This window comes from Podospora anserina, chromosome 1 (genome assembly GCF_000226545.1).
Source record: "Podospora anserina S mat+ genomic DNA chromosome 1, supercontig 1".
In the NCBI taxonomy this organism is placed as follows: domain Eukaryota; kingdom Fungi; phylum Ascomycota; class Sordariomycetes; order Sordariales; family Podosporaceae; genus Podospora; species Podospora anserina.
This window is the reverse complement of record NW_001914859.1, coordinates 110,768-127,775: the sequence shown is the minus strand read 5'-3', so window position 1 is coordinate 127,775 and position 17,008 is coordinate 110,768. Positions and strand designations below refer to the sequence as shown.

The window sequence follows — 17,008 nt, the reverse complement described above, 5'->3', positions numbered from 1 at the left end:
CCCGGATGCCGAAACAGATAAGCGAAGCTGGAGCGTGAATGGACCTAGACCTGCCGTTTAGGAGGGTTTGTTGTTTCTTTCTCGGGCTTGGCAGGCAGCCTTTCCATGCTGGACATATTTATCCAACACCAAAAGAGCGATTAAAAAGCAAGATCCATGGATGTTACTTCAAATCTGCGTAGATACCACAGGTCTGTGCTGGGTGTTGAAGGGAGGAAAGTTCAGCCGTACATGTCTCACCTACGGTCTAGGAAACTCCGAATCGGGTGACCGCCATGCAGCGTTGATCTTTGATGCAAGGGCGAGTTATCGCACCACCTCAATATCACAGCCATCCGCTTGGCCGGGTTCCGATATTGCTTCTGGGACGAGAAATAAACCACTGATATCCCACCGTCATGACTGTATTCATCCCTGATCCCCTTAACTTGTTTCTCTGTCGTTGTCATGAGCGTAAAAGAAAAAGCATGTCAACATGAGATTCTTTTGATGCCCACCGATTTTCGTGAAGTGGGAGTCAGGGGCAAATATTCCAGTGTCTTGGGCTCGAGCATCTTAAAAGATGCTACACGACAGCCTTTTGGCTGACTCCAGCGATGATCTGGTGTGCCAGGCTGATCACGACTACCAACAAAATACCACCCTGGAAGGTCGCCGCAACAAATTCACCTTGGGGAAACAGTGGTCTCCAACTTGGGATCTTCCACTGTGCAGTTGTCTCGCGCAACTCCGAAAGTGAAGATGTTGTTCCTCGCCCTCATCTGGGCAGCATCAGCCGTAGCAGCCATCGCGAGCCAAAGCAAGACGGCGACCAAAAACACGACCATCGACAATGGCCCCTTCCCAACCGACCTCAATGGTTCCAACTTCACGTACCCCCACCCCTTCCAACTCTTCCATTTCGGCTCTCAGGGTCTGCCCCTAGAGATGGCCTTCATCGACCTTCCCCCCATCGTCGCCCCTACCACAACCACGAAGCCACAACGCGTCCGTTACACCCGCAAAAAGCCCAACCCCAAGCCCAAAATCGCCCTCTTGCTCCACGGCAAAAACTTTTGCTCCATCACCTGGTCCACCACCGCCGCGACCCTCCAAAAGGCCGGGTACCGCATCATCATCCCCGACCAAATCGGCTTCTGCAAGTCCTCCAAGCCCGGCACCCTCTACCAGTACTCCCTCCACCAACTAGCCCTCAACACCTACTCCCTCTTGTCAGTCCTGGACCTGACAGACCCCAGCAACAATGGCATAACAGTGGTAGGCCACTCCCTGGGCGGCATGCTAGCCACCCGCTTCTCCCTTCTCTACCCAGACCTGGTCTCCAGCCTTGTTCTCGTCAATCCCATCGGGCTAGAGCCGTACCTCGAACTCGGGGTACCATACCCTGATCTTTCTGTTACTCTCAAGACGGAACAGACGTCAAACTACATGTCAATAAAGGGGTACGAGCAGAGCAACTACTACCTCGGGGCTTGGGCGCCCGAGTACAATGTGTGGGCGATGATGTTGGCTCAGATCTACGCTGGCACCGAAGCCCAAAACTTTGTCGAGGGTCAGGCGAGGGTGGTGGACATGGTGCTGACCCAGCCGGTCTTTTACGAGTTCCCTCGTGTCCGATCAAAGACACTGTTGATGGTTGGGACCAAGGACACAACGGCCATCGGGAAACAGTGGTCGCCTCCGGATGTGAAGGAGAAGCTGGGAAGGTATGAGCTTATTGGAAAGGAAACAGCCAACAGGATGCCCAATTGCACGCTGGTCGAATTTGAAGACCTGGGACACGCGCCACAGATCCAGGCACCTGATCGGTTCCATGCCGCCTTGCTCCAGTGGTTGAGGACGTGATCGATGGACGGACGAATGTAAATATATCGAGATGGGTCGGTGTTGAAATGACAAGCACAATGAAACGATGAAAAAGCATGTAACACAGCATCAACTGCAGCATATCAGTAGAAAAAAAAATGTATAAAGAACCCGAGTATCCCCGAAAAGATGCGCCGTCCCGCAAATGGAATCGAGAACTGATTCTGAATTGACCTGTATCATGCAGTTGTGGTATGACTCCCTAGCACGCCTCACCAGAAATGCAAAGCCTTCCCGATCCAGCCCAAGCCTTTTATGGCCTTTTGTGTCACGGATTCCTGTCCTCCGCCGTCTTCGGGGGGAAGGGGGATCCGCAAGTTCCCAGGTTCCAGAATCTTGTGTTCGTCGAAATTCCGCAATGCCCAAAATCAACTTCGCCCAAATAAACCCTTTACATGACAACACCGGAGTTGCTGGCAATACGGGGCCAGAGCTCGGCAGCCTCCTTACCGACGGGGCCGGTGATGGCAGAGCCCTTCATCTCACCCTTGGGGTTGACGATCTGTGGCACTGTTAGCCTCTCTCCTTTCAAGTCCTCCACTCAGCCCTGTGTCATGGATCGGGGATACGTACGACACCAGCGTTGTCCTCGAAATAGAGGAAGACACCATCGAAGCGCTTCCAGGGCTTGGCCTGGCGGACGATGACGGCGGGGTGAACTTTCTTGCGGAGCTCGGGCTTTCCCTTCTTGACGGTGGCCATGACCATGTCACCAACACCACCAGCGGGCAGTCTGTTGAGACGGGCACCGATACCCTTGACGGAGATGATGTAAAGGTTGCGAGCACCAGAGTTGTCGGCGCAGTTCATGATGGCACCACTATTTCCCTGTCAGCGCCCATATTCCTTCTTTCGTTCCGTTCGGCATTCGCGATCGCGTTGGAGAAACGTCGGTCGAAGTCGTCGGTTCAGGAGATCGAACATACACGGGAAGACCGAGGGTCATCTTAAGCTTGCCACCAGGGGCACCGCGGCTGGTTGCACTCTGTCAGCCAAGATCTTTGAACGAAGTGATTTTGCTCTTGCTTGAAGCCATCATCTCGAATCGCAGCCGCCGATCGCCAAAGTTGTTGTCCTGCACATCATTCCCCAGCTCTTTTTCGCAAGCTGCTTGCCAGCTTCCCCCCACAAACTTCCCCTCTTCCCAGCGAGTTCCAGATCCAACTTTGGCGGCGAGGCATGCGATTCGAGTGACTCGTGGGCGAAAATTACACAAATGGCGATGGCGAGGACAGTACTCACGATAGTTTGGCCATTGCGAAGGTCTGGTTGCGGAAATGCGACTTGTCGTTGGGGAGTCGAGATTTCGAGGACACAAGGCGGGACTGGAATTAGACAGGCCTTTCGCGATAATTTTTGGTGTGGACCGAAAACCCTACCGATTTGTGAGCCCGTCACGTGTTTTTTTGGGTGGATAAACCGATAGGACCCCTAACCCTGGCACTCGTCTGCTCTGCTTGGCAGGTAAAGTGGGGCCATCTGCAATGCCCCGCAGCTGCCTTTGCAGCAATCACGCTCAACATTGATTCCACGCAGTCGAGATGCCAGTGAATTGGCTCTTATTCACCAAGTGAAGGGCAAGCTGCCTATGATCAAGCTTCTTTATATCTAGGTGATTCTCTCTTCTAGGGGCTTAATCGTGACTCTTACAGTAGTCCCACATTTCCGGAGACAAGCGACCGCTCAATGCAGCCATCAGTCGCGTGTTGCCAGACTTCCAACAACCCTCATCTCACCCTTTGCCTCTCTTGTAGCTCCCTCCTTTTCCACAAATTTGAGCGGTCGATACACGGGCTTCCACATTTGCTCATTGATCCACTTGTCAAGATCGTCCTCATTCTCTGGAATACCCTGTTCTGTTGCAACACCCTCCTCCAGAGCTGCCTGAATCACCTTGCGGGCCACTCTTGCACTGACATCCCGCACGACCTCAACACCGGGCAACAATGGCGCAGTATCGTCCTTCAGAGCCGGGCTCAGCTCTGCCACCCCTCCCACCGCTGCAACCAGCATTTTGTCTGTAACAAGCCGAGCGCGACACAGGACAGACCCGAGACCAATGCCTGGAAACACGACACTGTTGTTGCACTCGGCAACCTCGATCTCGACCTCTTGTCCGTCTTGACCCCATGGTCCTTTAATAGGTTTGAACGGGCTTCCAGTTGCTACCAGAGCTTTTCCGTCTGTCCATTTTAGCAAATTAGCAGGGATAGCTTCGTGTAGGCGCGTCGGATTCGACAACGGAAGGATGATGGGGCGCTCGACATGTGAGGCCATCTCGCGCACGATCTCCTCCGTAAACGCTTTGGGGACTGTGGATGTTCCGATCAGCGCGTTTGGCTTGACTTCTCTGACCACGGCCAACAGATCTCTGTCCTTTCCACTCCACTCATCTTCAGACCTTGCAAAGGGCTTCTGAGTCTTTGACAGTGATTCCACTCCGGTAGTCAGTAGCCCTTGTTTGTCAATCAGCCTGGTAGTGTCAGCACCTCCTCCATCGCAAGCATAAAACGGGTATTCAGGGTCAACGAACCAGATCTGCTTTGCCGCGTCTTCCTTACTGATGCCTCGTTCTGTAGCGATGGCGTCACGGACCTGATCAGCGATGCCAACGCCCGCCGTTCCAGCGCCGAATACCACCATGCGAAGATCTTCTAGGTTCTGCTTTGTGACATGCAGACCGGAAAAGATGGCGGCAAGTGTTACACAGCCGGTACCTTGGACGTCATCGTTGAAGCAAGGAATCTCCGGGCGGTACTTTTCGAGTAGTCTCCGTGCTGTCGCCCGTCAGACCAATGCCATCAATATGACAAGGCAAACTCACCATTGTCAAACCCAAAATCTTCAAAATGGATGTAAGCCTTCGGATACAGCTCCCGCGCCGACTTGACAAATGTATCAACAAAGTCGTCATAACGCTTGCCCGTCACTCGCTTGTGCCGGAGTCCAAGATACAATGGATCATCCAGCAGATCCTGGTTGTTCGTCCCGCAATCCAGGACCACGGGTAGGACACGGTTAGGATGGACACCAGCACAGAGTGTCGTGAGTGCAAGCTTTGCGATTGAGATCAGAATGCCACCGCAACCCTGATCCCCAATTCCCAGAATCTCCTCCCCGTCCGTGACGACAATGTAGTCAATGTCATCTGGGGTGCCCCAAAGCGAAATATCATGGTGAACACGGTCGGCATCGTTGATGTTGAGAAACACTCCGTCTGGACGCCGAAAAATACGCGAGTAGTTCTGGATGGCGTCACCTTCTGTGGGCGTGTATACTACGCTGAACATCTCGGGCAGGTGATCGTGGAGCAGCTGCATGCATGTCTCAGTTATCTGCATGTCTTTTGCGACTGCTGGTATATCTCACCCTAAAGTAGAGCACCTCATTTTGTTCCTTCATCGAGGTCAAAAATGTGTTCTTGGAAAGATCATCAGGATGCGCGCTGTACTGTTCATACGCCCGCTGGACCTGCTGCTCCAGCGTTTGGATGCTTGGGGGCAGGAGCCCAGCAAGTTCAAAGTCTCGACGCTCTTCGTGGGTGAAGGCTGAGCCCTTGTTGAAGTATGGATGGGTGAGTAGGACGGTGCCCTTGAGCGCGCATTCTAGCGGCCCGCTTGTTGACAAGGGAAGACTCTCAAATTTGGACGACGGCTTGCCTTGGGATCCCATTGTGGGTGGATGCTGATGGGATGAACAATTTGCGAGATACGGAGCAACAGACAGCCTAGTAGCCACAGTTGTCTTTTTTACGAGTACTCAGTGGTGAGAAGAGAGTGGTTGCTCAGTGCATGGCATCGCCAGTTGACGATGACGTAGTTGGCCAAATGGTGCTGGCTAATCTCGTTCCACCAGCAAAGCACCCCGCAACGGCACAAATCACAACACCGATGGACCACGCCTACAGAGTCGAAAAGCGCTGGAAGAGACTCACACTCAGCCATTCAGATGAGATATGATCAAGTCAAAAATGTCGGGTCGCTTGGAGCCTCCTCTCTGTAAAAGTCCGATAAACGGCAGAGACGCGGACTATGATGGCCCATGAGGGTTCTATTCTTGCAGCAGAGATCATCACCCGCGACAGACCCGAGAGCCTGCCGCCAGTGACCCGTCCAACATGGCACAGCCCCTTCAAAGACCCGAGTACAAGACGTACTGAGAAGCGAAGGCCTCCCCAAGAGGGAGATCTCACTGGTAAGAAATCCGGAGAGATCTTGAGCGGCTGGGAACGGTTGCTGCGTGGGCAAAAGAATGTGAGAAAAAATATCCTACCTGTGAGATACTTCCATTGCTGCAAAATATTGTCTCTGCTCATTGTTTTAATCGGCAAGACAGCAGCGCGGAGTGTGACACGAGCAGCATTGCGTGCGTTCATACGACAGCAAATAACTCGGTGGTTTGTTTGATGTAGAGATTCTGGAGACGCGAAAAAAAATTTGTGGTTTTGGAGGTTCGTGGGGTCTTGGGCACGGGCCATCCCGGCTCTCCGGGTCCGAACACGCAGCTGGCGTCGGCCGGCACCGGAGTTCACCAGCGTCTGTCGTTATTCCTGGCTTCATGGACCAGGTTCTTGCAGTGGCCGAGTCACCGATTCACGCATTAAGAAGACGCCACCACACCATCGAGAAACGAGAGATGGAGCACAGAATTTCACCGTGGCCGTCCGCGTGTGATATCAACTCCTCCGAAAGCCTGACTTGGCATTTGGGTCATCCGCCAGTGGCCTTCTTTCGCGGGATGTCGATGAGGAGTGGGCAATCTTTACGTGAACGTGTCAATATCCCGAAACACAAATTGCAGAGAAGGTCTGCGAGGAGTCTTTCCATTCATGGCTTAGGCCCGACTTCTCTTCCTTCACTGCCATGTCCGGTGAGATCTGTCATACATAACATTCACGCCGTCTAATATCATCACTTCTGAACACTATACGCAGCTACACTATACCCAGGTTGTGCAGCAAGAGCGGGATAAGTGATTGTCGGTCCACTGAACTCTTGTGGGGGGTTTGGATGCGCTGTACCATCCATGTGGACATGTTCCGGTCCATGGTGTTGCGGCCGGGGCCACAATGCTTCCTCGCTGTGGGTCAAATCGTCGAGGGTTTGGTGCTCCCAAAGCCTGACTTCTGTTGTGACCATGATATCGGTCGCGTTGGCGTTCGACTTGAGGCCTCTATCTCGGGACCAGTTGTCTCGATGTCGAAGCTTCAGGGTGTCTTGCTGCTTGGTGTGCTTGGTGTGGGAGTAAAGACTGCGGAAAGACGCGGCGCAGGCGACCAAGATGGCTGCTCTTCATCAGCATGATTTACTCTTCAGGGACCGGAGGAGTTCAGCATAACGTACCCAATGTCATCTCGAGGGAGTTGCACAGAATCATCCATGATACGTCGGGAGAGGTTCCAGAATAGCCTGCCTCGGCGCGGACGATGGCCACGACAACCATGGCGATGGTCAAGCAGCAGATGCCCATCAGCAACAGCTTCTTTTTCCATGGAATAGAGACCCGCCAGACGATATTGCCCGATACGATGACGACTAGATATCGGACATGTCAGTTGACTGTCTGGCAAAACGGCGGGACATGGAACTGACTGAGGAGGTCTGTCGAGATATCCGTTGCCAAGTGGACGCGAGAGGTAAAGTACTGCCGGTTAAACTTTGCTTCGCCGATGCACTTTTGTGCAATGTCGAGACCACTGGCTGTTAGACAGTCATCTGTCGTCAGCCCGACCGTCACGCAGTAGGCCGCCACGATGCAGACAAGTACCGTCCACCAGAGGTAGCGCTGGAGAGGGGCGTGTCTGCCCAGAGGGTAGAAGAATACCATAAAGGCAATCTTGACCAGCCATAGCGAGGTCCAGGTGAGCCAGTAGGTTGCGAGGATGGCATGGAGAAGGGTACCGGCGTTGTTGAAGAGCTCGACGATGGCGGCTGGGTCGGTAGGGGTCGTGTTCCAACCCTGGGCGACGACATAGAGAGTGCGTGCTAGGACGGCCCAGAGAATTGTCGAGCCTAGGTAGAAAACGAAGGAGGCGATGACGAGGTAGTCGTCCAGTCGGAGGCGACGGAGGAGTTTGATGCGGAAAGCAAGACGAAGAAGGATGGTGACGAGCGACAGGCATGTGCCGGACCAGATGAATCCCTAGAGGCGGTTGAGGAGTCGTTCATGGCGTTGGGGAGCTTATTTTGGGTAACACTTACCATCAGGGTGCTGTAGGGGATGGAAGGGGCCACCATATTTCCCACCACATCCCGGCCATGGATGGCGGAGGGCTCCATTGTGAGAGCGTGAGGAGGATCCAAACGTCAACAAGACCAGCACAGAAGTCAGGAAGGATATGGCATCCAGTTCCGGCCATGGGTGTTTTAATAGAGGTGATCAAGCAATTCGGCCCGCTCTTTCGCAGCGCCCATGGCACTGTTCAATGCCAACCTCTCCCAACATCATCCCGCATTGCTGAGATACGGTAGGTACGGTAGGGTGGTGGATTACTTGGATATTCGCGGCACAGTGCAACAGAATTACTGCGGCGTGTGTTTTTTGAAGCCTGCCAGCCTGGTGATCGGCGTTGTGGTGATCCGGGAGGCGCCGTGTTGGCGCATTATCGGCAGTGCCTGTGGTACCTATACTACATTGGTTACGGCGTGTAGGGTAGTGATGGCTCACCGACGCAAGCGACTGATTGGTTCGTTTTCAGCTCCTGTTGCCTGTCTGAGGGCTGAGCGTCGATGCAATTGGCCCCAAACCATCCGAGCAAACCACCTACAATCTAGGACGCCCAGAGTACCTAAGGAGCTTCTTTGGTTCTGTTTCCAGCCCTGTAAATGTACATTGCCGCCCCCAAGCCCAGATGACCAACCCGTATACGCCCCTTTCAAACCCAGCATAAGTGTGTCCTCCTTCCTATAATGGATCTTTCTCTGTCGTGCATGCAGACAGCCAAAAGGACAAATTTCGCAGATCAGGCTTGTCTGACTTTGGGGGCCATACAAAAGCACGAGGTAAATAAGACTTGGGTGTTGCCGCTTGGAGGGTGATTTTGTTGGTCTGCCTGTTGCCTGGCTTTTTCACGCCTTGTTAAGGTCAACATCTTTCTCAATGATAATTTTTTATGAAATGTTTTGTTTTGTGGACGTGTCCGCTACTCGAAGGGAAAGGGTATTGTTTACACCCCTATCGACCCCTTTTGTGGATCCCGTCGCGAATGTGGAGAATGGCATTTCATAGCAACCAACTCCTTTTCAGTCTTTGTTATTGGCTGCTCGTGACATCGCTGTAAATGCATCCAGTGAGCACGTCTTGCGCTAGCCCTTTCAATTGAAATGCTACTGAAAAGGCTGCAACTATGCTGATAGAGCCCAAAGAATATTGAGCTCGTGCCAAACCCACCCCCAACGCCAAGTTTAACCGTGTAAAACCCTGAATCCCAAGAAGTGACCCCCTTTCCCTTCTTTGCCGCCGTGAGGCTTTGCCATCTTTCCTTTTCCATTTTCTTTTATTTTGCCATTCCTTTCCTTGTCCCATTCCTATATCCATATACGCATCCGATTCCCAACCCATCCAATTCCCACCCCGTCCGATTCCCAACCCATCCGATTCCCTATCCTTTCGATTCCCAGCCCAACCATATCTCCCCTAGCTCTCGCCAAGCATCTCATAAAACCTTCTCATAGAATCCTCATGGTTCTGCTGCTCGAGCTCCTCTTTCAACAACGGGTTGCTCTCAGGTGTTCTGGGCTTGTTAGGGGGAGCGGCTTCTTCTTGTTTTGGGGGGTACTGACACTTTTGTTCTGCTCTTTGGAAACTCTTCTACCGCCTGGCGGGCGGGACGGCGTCTGTGCCGGCGAGCGGGTCGAGTCCGAACCTGAGCTCTTCTTGCTATCCGTGGCGGCGGGATCTTCTCCGGGGGTGGTGTTTTCGAGGTCTGACTTCGGGGTGAAACCTGAAGGTGAGTTTCTTGGCTGTGGGACGGGGGAGAATTCTTCGATCGGCTTTTCGGCATGAGTTGGGGGGGAAAAGCCCTTGGCGGCGGCGGGCTGTCCTCCCTTTTTCTCAGAGGGAGGCACAAAGTGTTGTGTACCAATAGTGGGAATGTTCAAATTCGCGATAAGTGAGTCGGTGTCCCCAGTACTCTTCTTAGTATCCGGTGGGAAGCTGTCCCTGAAATTGTCGGGAACGATCGGATGTGGGGTGGACTCGTTACTCCTGGAGCCGTCAGCACCTGTCCTGCCAGGACCAAAGCCGTCGTCACTGGTCCCGCCGACAGTAGACCTACTGAAGTGCACTCCCCTCACCCCAGTAAAAAAGGATGGTCTCTCGATGCTTTCAGGATCTTCTGTAGGTGATGAGGCTCTGCCACCCCCTGTGTGGTGCCGACTTGCCACCTTGAAGGCCTTGGCAGCTGTTGGAGTGAGTGCGGGCGACGTGGCGGTCAGGCCGGCGATACGGATGAGCTCTCCGTGCCTCTGCTCCAATCGGAGCATCTGGCCGCGAAGACGGATCAAGGCTTCCTGATTTCTCGTCTCGTTGTCGTTCATCGTTTCATATTGCTTCTCGATGGAGTCGGCCTCCGCAATCAGTCTTTGCACCTCATTGAAGACAATATCTTGTTGACCAAGAATCCTGACTTGGGCATCACGGGACTTCTCCATGTGACTGCCTACAATCTTGAGATTGTCAAGCAGACCGACCTGGCTCCCACCAAAGATCGTTTGGCTCTTGTGAAGCCGGGCCGTACTTCCCAGGTTTGATATCCAAGCGGTGCCGCTGCGCAGACCTTCCTTCTCTTGCGCAAGACTGCTAGTCATACTACTGACGGACATGCTACGCTGCAGTCGCGCGGCCACTGCCGCCGGTCCAGCTGTGGCTCCCGCTTCTGTCCCGGCTGGGTTGGCCTGGGTTTTGATGGCTCCGAGGTTGCGCCCTGTCCAGGCGTGGTCCCAAAACGTCAACAGCGCCCAGAGTTTGATGAGGCTGTGGTAGTAGGCAAAAGCGACATAGAATGGGAAAGTCCACCAGTCATTGGGGTGACGCTTGTAGTACTCAAAGACCTTGACAAACTTGACAAAAAGTATCCAAATCCCCAAGGCCCATATGCCTTGACTGGTGGCTTGCTTGCTCCAGTTGTAGAGGGCAACGAGGGCGGCATCGGTAAACAAAGCAAAGTTTGTGAAGGAGGTGAGGTAGACGGCATAGACGCAGTAGGGCTGAAATGCCCAAACGCTGCCATCAGTGAAGAGAGAGCAAGGGTTTGACCTCCAGGTGGTGCGGGCCCAGCGCGTGCACTGCCCCAGGAACTTCTTGTGGACGGGATCGGCCACGCCAACAGTTGTCTCAATTTCGGCGTCGTCGGTGTACTGGAACTTGATGCGCCAGCCCTTACGCACGGCAAATCTGGTGTTGTAGTTGTCATCGTCCGGGTTGAGAGGCCCACAGAGCCCAAAGAAGAATCGCTCGTCGACGTAGCCGGCCAGGTACTCGGGGTCCTGGACGATACGGGTGCGCAGAGCACAGGTACGCGCAGAAATGACAAAGGCGCCCCCGTCCCAGTAGTTGGCCGATCTGACCTCGAAGTTGTGGCGGTAAAGATAGGTCGCCCCCAGCATGTTCCAGAAACGCCGCCAAACCGACAGGTTCGGCAACCAGCGGACTTTCTTGTTTGTTCCCACCAAGCCAATCTCTGGATCCTCAAACGGCGCTAGGAGCGCCTTGAGGAAATCCTTCTTCCAGAAGACGTGGTCGTCGAGCATGACGGTGATGGCGGTTGAGACCAGCGGCACCGCCACAGCAACTTGAGCTCTCTTGCTGGCAATCAGGGCACGGTCCACGATGAAATTGGTCTTGGGATAAAGCTTGATGTACTTCTCGACTGCCTTCTCTGTCTTGACAAGCAGCTCGTCACCGGCCGTGATGACAATGATCTGAGCAGGCTCGTTTTGGGCGCAGGTGCTGATGCATTCCTGAAAGTCAACGCCTGTAGGGTCGATGGTGGGCAGGATGACCGTGACATGTCGGTTGGGGGTGTACGTGGGGTTTTTGGGAACGGGGGCTGGCTTATACAGAACCCAACCAATGCAGTTGAGAATGAAACGGGCGTAGCGCCAGGTTGCCAGTACGATGAACCAGTATAGCCAGTAGTCGTATTCCGAGTACCAGGTCGCAAACTGGTGAACACCATAGCCACAGAGGGCCAGGATGAAGGCGTTGAAAAGCCCCCTCAGTACCTTGTTCGACCTAAGCCTTGATGGGACGTACGGCTCATCCTGGACAGGCTCAGGGGGGGGAGGCACAGGAGGGTTGGTCACAGGTGTGTCCCGTGTCCTCGCAGTTGGTCGTCGAGGAGTGGACATCTTGGTGGTTGGCTTTAGTCAATGTTATGTTGTCTTATTCCTTGAGGCCACACTGGACCATCTTCTGCTGCTGGAACGGTGGCAGCGGTCGAGGAAAGGTGTCGAGATAGACCCCTTGCGATCCATGACCTCAAAACGGTCCCAACCAATGTTATAGGACTCGGCATCTTCTTGTCTTCACTTGAGATAAAGAGAAAGAGGAACAGAGTTTATTGTTCTCGAGCAGAAGTGGCCAAAAGAGCGGGACAGAAGAGCGTCCCTGACACCACTCCTCATATCTGGTTGCTCCCCCATTGTTTCAGAGGTAGCTACTGGGTGAGTTGACTTTATATTTTGAAGGAACCGGGTGAATTCCTCCAATTCTCCCATTCTGACAGTGTTTCCACTGCCTTCACTTGTACTGGTTCAGAGTGAGGACACTATGCTCCAATATGCACTCGTGTAAACCTATTCACCATCACCGGGTGTTGTCACTAGCAAAAAAACACAAGGTTTCCGTTTTGGTCTGCAGACTCGGTGCTTCATTGTTGGTGGTAGGTGAGGTGATTATCAAAGAATGGACCGTCGCTTTGTTGGCTCGCTGGATGCGGGAGTCGAGTCCAACTACAGACGGACCTAAACACTCTTTGTCATCACAATGCTTGAAGGCGGAATGCAATCAAAGAGGGTTTGATGACCTTTCTATTGAGGTTCCACAAATCAACTCCTAACATGCCTGTTGCGTCGAATGCTGGTTTTCTGGCGGACGTGGTGATGTGTACGGGGCAGAAGGCTGTGTCGGGTTCTGTGGTTAGACAGTATCGGCCTACGGTGTGTCTGAGCTCTTTGCAATTGCCGGCATGGTACGCTCTCTACAGGATGTTCGGACCAAATGCTGGATCAGAAGGGCATTGTGTTACTCAATCAGGTCCAAATTCGATTCAATATGTATGTGGTTATTTCGAGATGCACGTGATGCTTTTCAATGCAGAACACGGGATTACGATCATGTATAGATCTTGCAGTTATCGTATAACGGTGCTTGACAACTCTGCCCCAGGTAGGTACCTACCTATTTCCAGGAAATCCATAATGCTCTTGATGATCTTTGCAGGCATTTACATTTCCTCAATAGCCAACAACACTATGCATAAATCACTACGATCTCTGTGAGTATTCAAGACCTCAGTGATCGGGTATCTTGAACAGACTATATGCACGATTGTGGCGTCAAATTTGGAATAATATATGTGTCATGTTCGTGTGGCCAGTTCGTCTTACGAAGTCTTATTCTATCCCATCTCTACATGTAGCAGCCGGCAAAAACTGTACTTATCATAAACCACACGGCCTTCCGGAAGAAGGAAGAAAGAGAAAAGAACGTGCAAACCCCGAAAACGTGACAGCCTAAAACTTTTGTCCCAACCCACGCTTCCCACAACCCTCGAGGCACAAAAGCACAGTCATCCCTCACACCTGCGCCCCGGTCACTTGTCTCTGCTCCCTCCGGGCAAGCCTCGCTATCCTCTCAGCTCTCCATACCTCGCCATATTTCCACTGTAGACACATCAAAGGCGTGAGAGCAATTGTTACGACAGCAAAGATCAGAAACGCGGCCTCGACCCCAATCTTGTCAATGATAAACTGCACCCCTGCCACTCCCACAGCGCCCAACGAGCACCGAACGAGATTGTTGACAGCGGTGGCGGTGGCGCTGGCCCCGGGATACAAGTCCACCATCAGTGCACTGTTTTGGGTAAAGATGGCCGTCGCTGTGATTGCAATGACGAACTGCAAAACCAATGGTAGGGCTATACCCGGTCTCGAGGCCAGCAAGGGGGAAGAAAGCGAGAAGCCATACCCCGCAACGGCAAACACGAACAAGACGATGAGATACCAGGAGGACCGAAGTCGAGCACGGGAAAGTGGAAGGTCCGACAAATGCTTTCTGTTGAGAGGAGTCTCGAGCGGGATCCCGTTGGAAACACGGTACGCTGACTCGACGTGCCGATAATCGCGATCAAGAATCTTGCCAGCAAAGTATGATCCGCTGACACAAGCCGCGCCGTTCGGTAAGAATATGAGGCCCACTTTCAAATTGGAGAGTCGATATCGAGGCTGAAACAGGGCGGTTGTCGACGAAGTCACCACACTCCAAATCGTGTACACAAAAGCCCCAAACAATAGCGTGACAAACACGTCCTTTTCAAAAAGAAACCGCAGTGGCGATAATATCGAGCCCAGAGTAAACTTGGGCGTCAAAGTCGTGATGTTGCCCTCCTCACTGGATACTGCATCTGGACGCTTCCAGTGTTTGCTGATATGGCGAGTGACAACTGGACGATGGATGCCGCGCAGTGGGATAGTGCCATTTCCAGCAATGTGACGAAGGGTTTCCGGGAGGAAGAGCACAATAACCACGAGACTTATGAAACCAAGGACGACGAGAAACCAAAAGATGGCGTGAAATCCAAAGAACTCGGTGATAATGCCGCCAATCACTGGCCCAATTGACTGGCCGAGCATTCGAACTATGCACAAGGATCAAAGTCAGAAATGACAAGGATAGAAAGCCACGATGCAAGACTCACTTCCTCCAAAACTACCCATATATCCGCCGCGTTCCTTTGCTGTTGTGATATCGCCAATCACTCCAGCACCTGTTTCTGGTTGTTAGCGTGGAATTCAGGGGTAAAAAGGGGCTGGGTCTTGGCAAAACACACCAACGGAGATGGTCGCGGCACTGCCAGCAGCTTGGATTGCTCGAAAAGCCATCAATGAGGCAAAGTCGTCGCTGAATGCCAACCCGAGGTTTGCGATGAGGTACACGCCAAAAGTGCAGATAAAGGTGACTCTGCGTCCACGCGTGTCGCTCAAAGGTCCCCAAAAAGAAGGCGCCACCCCCTGAACTGCCATGTACACAGTCACAGTGAGCGATATCATGGCGATTTCGGTTTGCACGTGCTATACTTCATGATCAGAAATGGAACAAGAATATTCAAGGAGAGAACCCACTGAAGATATGGCACCCAGCGCAGGGAAGTAAATATTGCTTGAAAGTGGAGAGAACAGCCCGGCAAATGATACTATCCATACCATAAGCCGCTTCTCCCGCCTCGTAAATGCGTGGTATAACTCCTGCTGTGAATCCGTCTTCTCTGAGACCGGCTCGTCGCAACCTGCCTCTGACAGAGCAATTTCGACGGCTTGACCGGCTGAATAATCCACGCTCTTCTTTTCTTGAGTGTTGCCAATTGGTGAGTTATGCGAGGCTCCATAGGCAGGCGGAATGGTGACTCTTGTATTTTTCTTAATTTTTCGCGTGGACTCGTTCGAGGCTCGTAAAGTAGGGACTTGTTCGGTTTGTAACCTGGTGGCTTTCGACGTGTCGGCAGTTACCGCTCTCCCAAGCTCTTTTCGGCTATCAGAATCGGAAGGAATGGCACTCGGGGGTCTTTTGGGACTGGGCGGAGCTTCCATATCCTAGATACCTCTCGGGATCCCCTGCTCCTGTTGATGCTGTAATGAAGTGCAGCACTCGGTAAGTAGAGAACAGTAAACCAGTAGTTTTCGAGAGCTGGTAGGTTGAATCGAATAGAAGTGTCTCTGCCTCGCTTGATATCCAGTACCCAGTCGAAGTGCTCAACTTGACGGATAGGACACGCTTCTAGATGAAGCGGGAGCACGAGAAGACGGTGGCTGGCTCAACAACCGTGCTTTTTGTCTGTCAACGTAGAGGTTTCCTGTGCGACAGTTCACGGCCGAAAGCACTCGCTCCATGAGGATCCTTCAAACCAGCCGTATCATTCGACATGGACGCTAACGACCAAGCTTGGATCCAAAATGTCACCCTTGAGGGATGGGCCACAGGCAGTCTAGAGGCTACCTACCGAGGGGTACATCAGATGCCAAGAATGAAGCGGAAGGGCCTGCTGCGCAGCTAAGCATGGATTAACAGACGTGCACTCGGACTTGACCGAGTTGGCCCCCGTTCACCAGCCCCGGGAAGCTGGGTGGATGTTGATTCATAGCTGGAATGCGTCAAGTCGTCTTGAGCGATGAACCGGTCTGCCCGGTGACTGTGCATGCTGGAGGTTGGTTGTCATGGCACGTATTGCACCAGAGTTGTATGATTGGTGAATCAGTTTCTTGCGTACGCAAGCCAAAGTGAAAGAGAGGGCATCGTGGACTCGCTGATGATTCAGCAGATTCTGACTGACGCCGTACCTGGCCTGAACCGCGAAGCAGCCTTCTCTGATACATAGTACAAGAAATTAGTACGGTATGGGTGAAATAAAACAGCACGAACGGACGGATGAGCCGCTCGGGCTGGAGTAACACCTGCAGCCTGCACCTAGTGCCTCAGGTGCCTGACCACGCCAAAGCAGATGTGCCTGGCCCCAGTCAAAGCTTATTCTGTCCCCCCTTCCCCCCGCCAATTTGGCCGAACTCCATGTGCCTGAAATACATCAATGGGGTAATAGAGTAATCTGGAAGCCAGCTAGGAAGTCAGTGTCCAACCCTTTTGTATTCTCATCGTCCAACGATGATGATGCCAACTGGATGGGCTCGAGATCGGCTTGAATGTTATAGCCTGTTTTATAAACCAGAAACCCTTGAGGCTATCATCAGAATATGATGCCACCTGTGTGCGCCTACCGCCGGCATAGCATTGTCGATCAGGTCATGTTCATGCATCATTGCAGGTGTCTGCATGTTGGAAGCCTCTTGAGACACTGTTAAAGCCTAATTCAGTCATCGATCCGTAAGTGATTTTTGAATTTGATTCTGCCTCTCTGCCAACATAGGTGGGC

The 17,008-nt window shown here is 52.7% G+C and overlaps 6 protein-coding genes across 6 annotated transcripts; 1 reads left to right on the top strand and 5 right to left on the bottom strand.

Annotated features, from left to right (window-relative positions):
* Positions 1–741: 741 nt before the first annotated feature.
* On the top strand, positions 742–1,845 carry PODANS_1_600 (uncharacterized protein; the record flags this gene model as incomplete). Its single annotated transcript, XM_001912178.1, has 1 exon — positions 742–1,845. One exon carries the CDS (start codon positions 742–744, stop codon positions 1,843–1,845), a length of 1,104 nt encoding a protein of 367 aa, XP_001912213.1.
* A 412-nt stretch (positions 1,846–2,257) lies between these two features.
* Positions 2,258–3,122, bottom strand: PODANS_1_610 (uncharacterized protein; the record flags this gene model as incomplete). Its single annotated transcript, XM_001912177.1, has 4 exons — positions 2,258–2,368; positions 2,440–2,686; positions 2,793–2,840; positions 3,109–3,122. 4 exons carry the CDS (start codon positions 3,120–3,122, stop codon positions 2,258–2,260), a joined length of 420 nt encoding a protein of 139 aa, XP_001912212.1.
* Positions 3,123–3,561: 439 nt separating this feature from the next.
* PODANS_1_615 (uncharacterized protein) lies at positions 3,562–5,538 on the bottom strand (the record flags this gene model as incomplete). Its single annotated transcript, XM_001912176.1, has 3 exons — positions 3,562–4,636; positions 4,702–5,180; positions 5,236–5,538. The coding sequence occupies 3 exons, from the start codon at positions 5,536–5,538 to the stop codon at positions 3,562–3,564; spliced, it is 1,857 nt and encodes a 618-aa protein (XP_001912211.1).
* A 1,878-nt stretch (positions 5,539–7,416) lies between these two features.
* On the bottom strand, positions 7,417–8,144 carry PODANS_1_618 (uncharacterized protein; the record flags this gene model as incomplete). Its single annotated transcript, XM_001912175.1, has 2 exons — positions 7,417–8,007; positions 8,067–8,144. The coding sequence occupies 2 exons, from the start codon at positions 8,142–8,144 to the stop codon at positions 7,417–7,419; spliced, it is 669 nt and encodes a 222-aa protein (XP_001912210.1).
* Positions 8,145–9,572: 1,428 nt separating this feature from the next.
* On the bottom strand, positions 9,573–12,215 carry PODANS_1_620 (uncharacterized protein; the record flags this gene model as incomplete). The annotated part of the gene is made up of 1 exon (XM_001912174.1): positions 9,573–12,215. One exon carries the CDS (start codon positions 12,213–12,215, stop codon positions 9,573–9,575), a length of 2,643 nt encoding a protein of 880 aa, XP_001912209.1.
* Positions 12,216–13,664: 1,449 nt separating this feature from the next.
* On the bottom strand, positions 13,665–15,674 carry PODANS_1_630 (uncharacterized protein; the record flags this gene model as incomplete). The annotated part of the gene is made up of 4 exons (XM_001912173.1): positions 13,665–14,725; positions 14,786–14,854; positions 14,918–15,103; positions 15,224–15,674. 4 exons carry the CDS (start codon positions 15,672–15,674, stop codon positions 13,665–13,667), a joined length of 1,767 nt encoding a protein of 588 aa, XP_001912208.1.
* Positions 15,675–17,008: the final 1,334 nt, after the last annotated feature.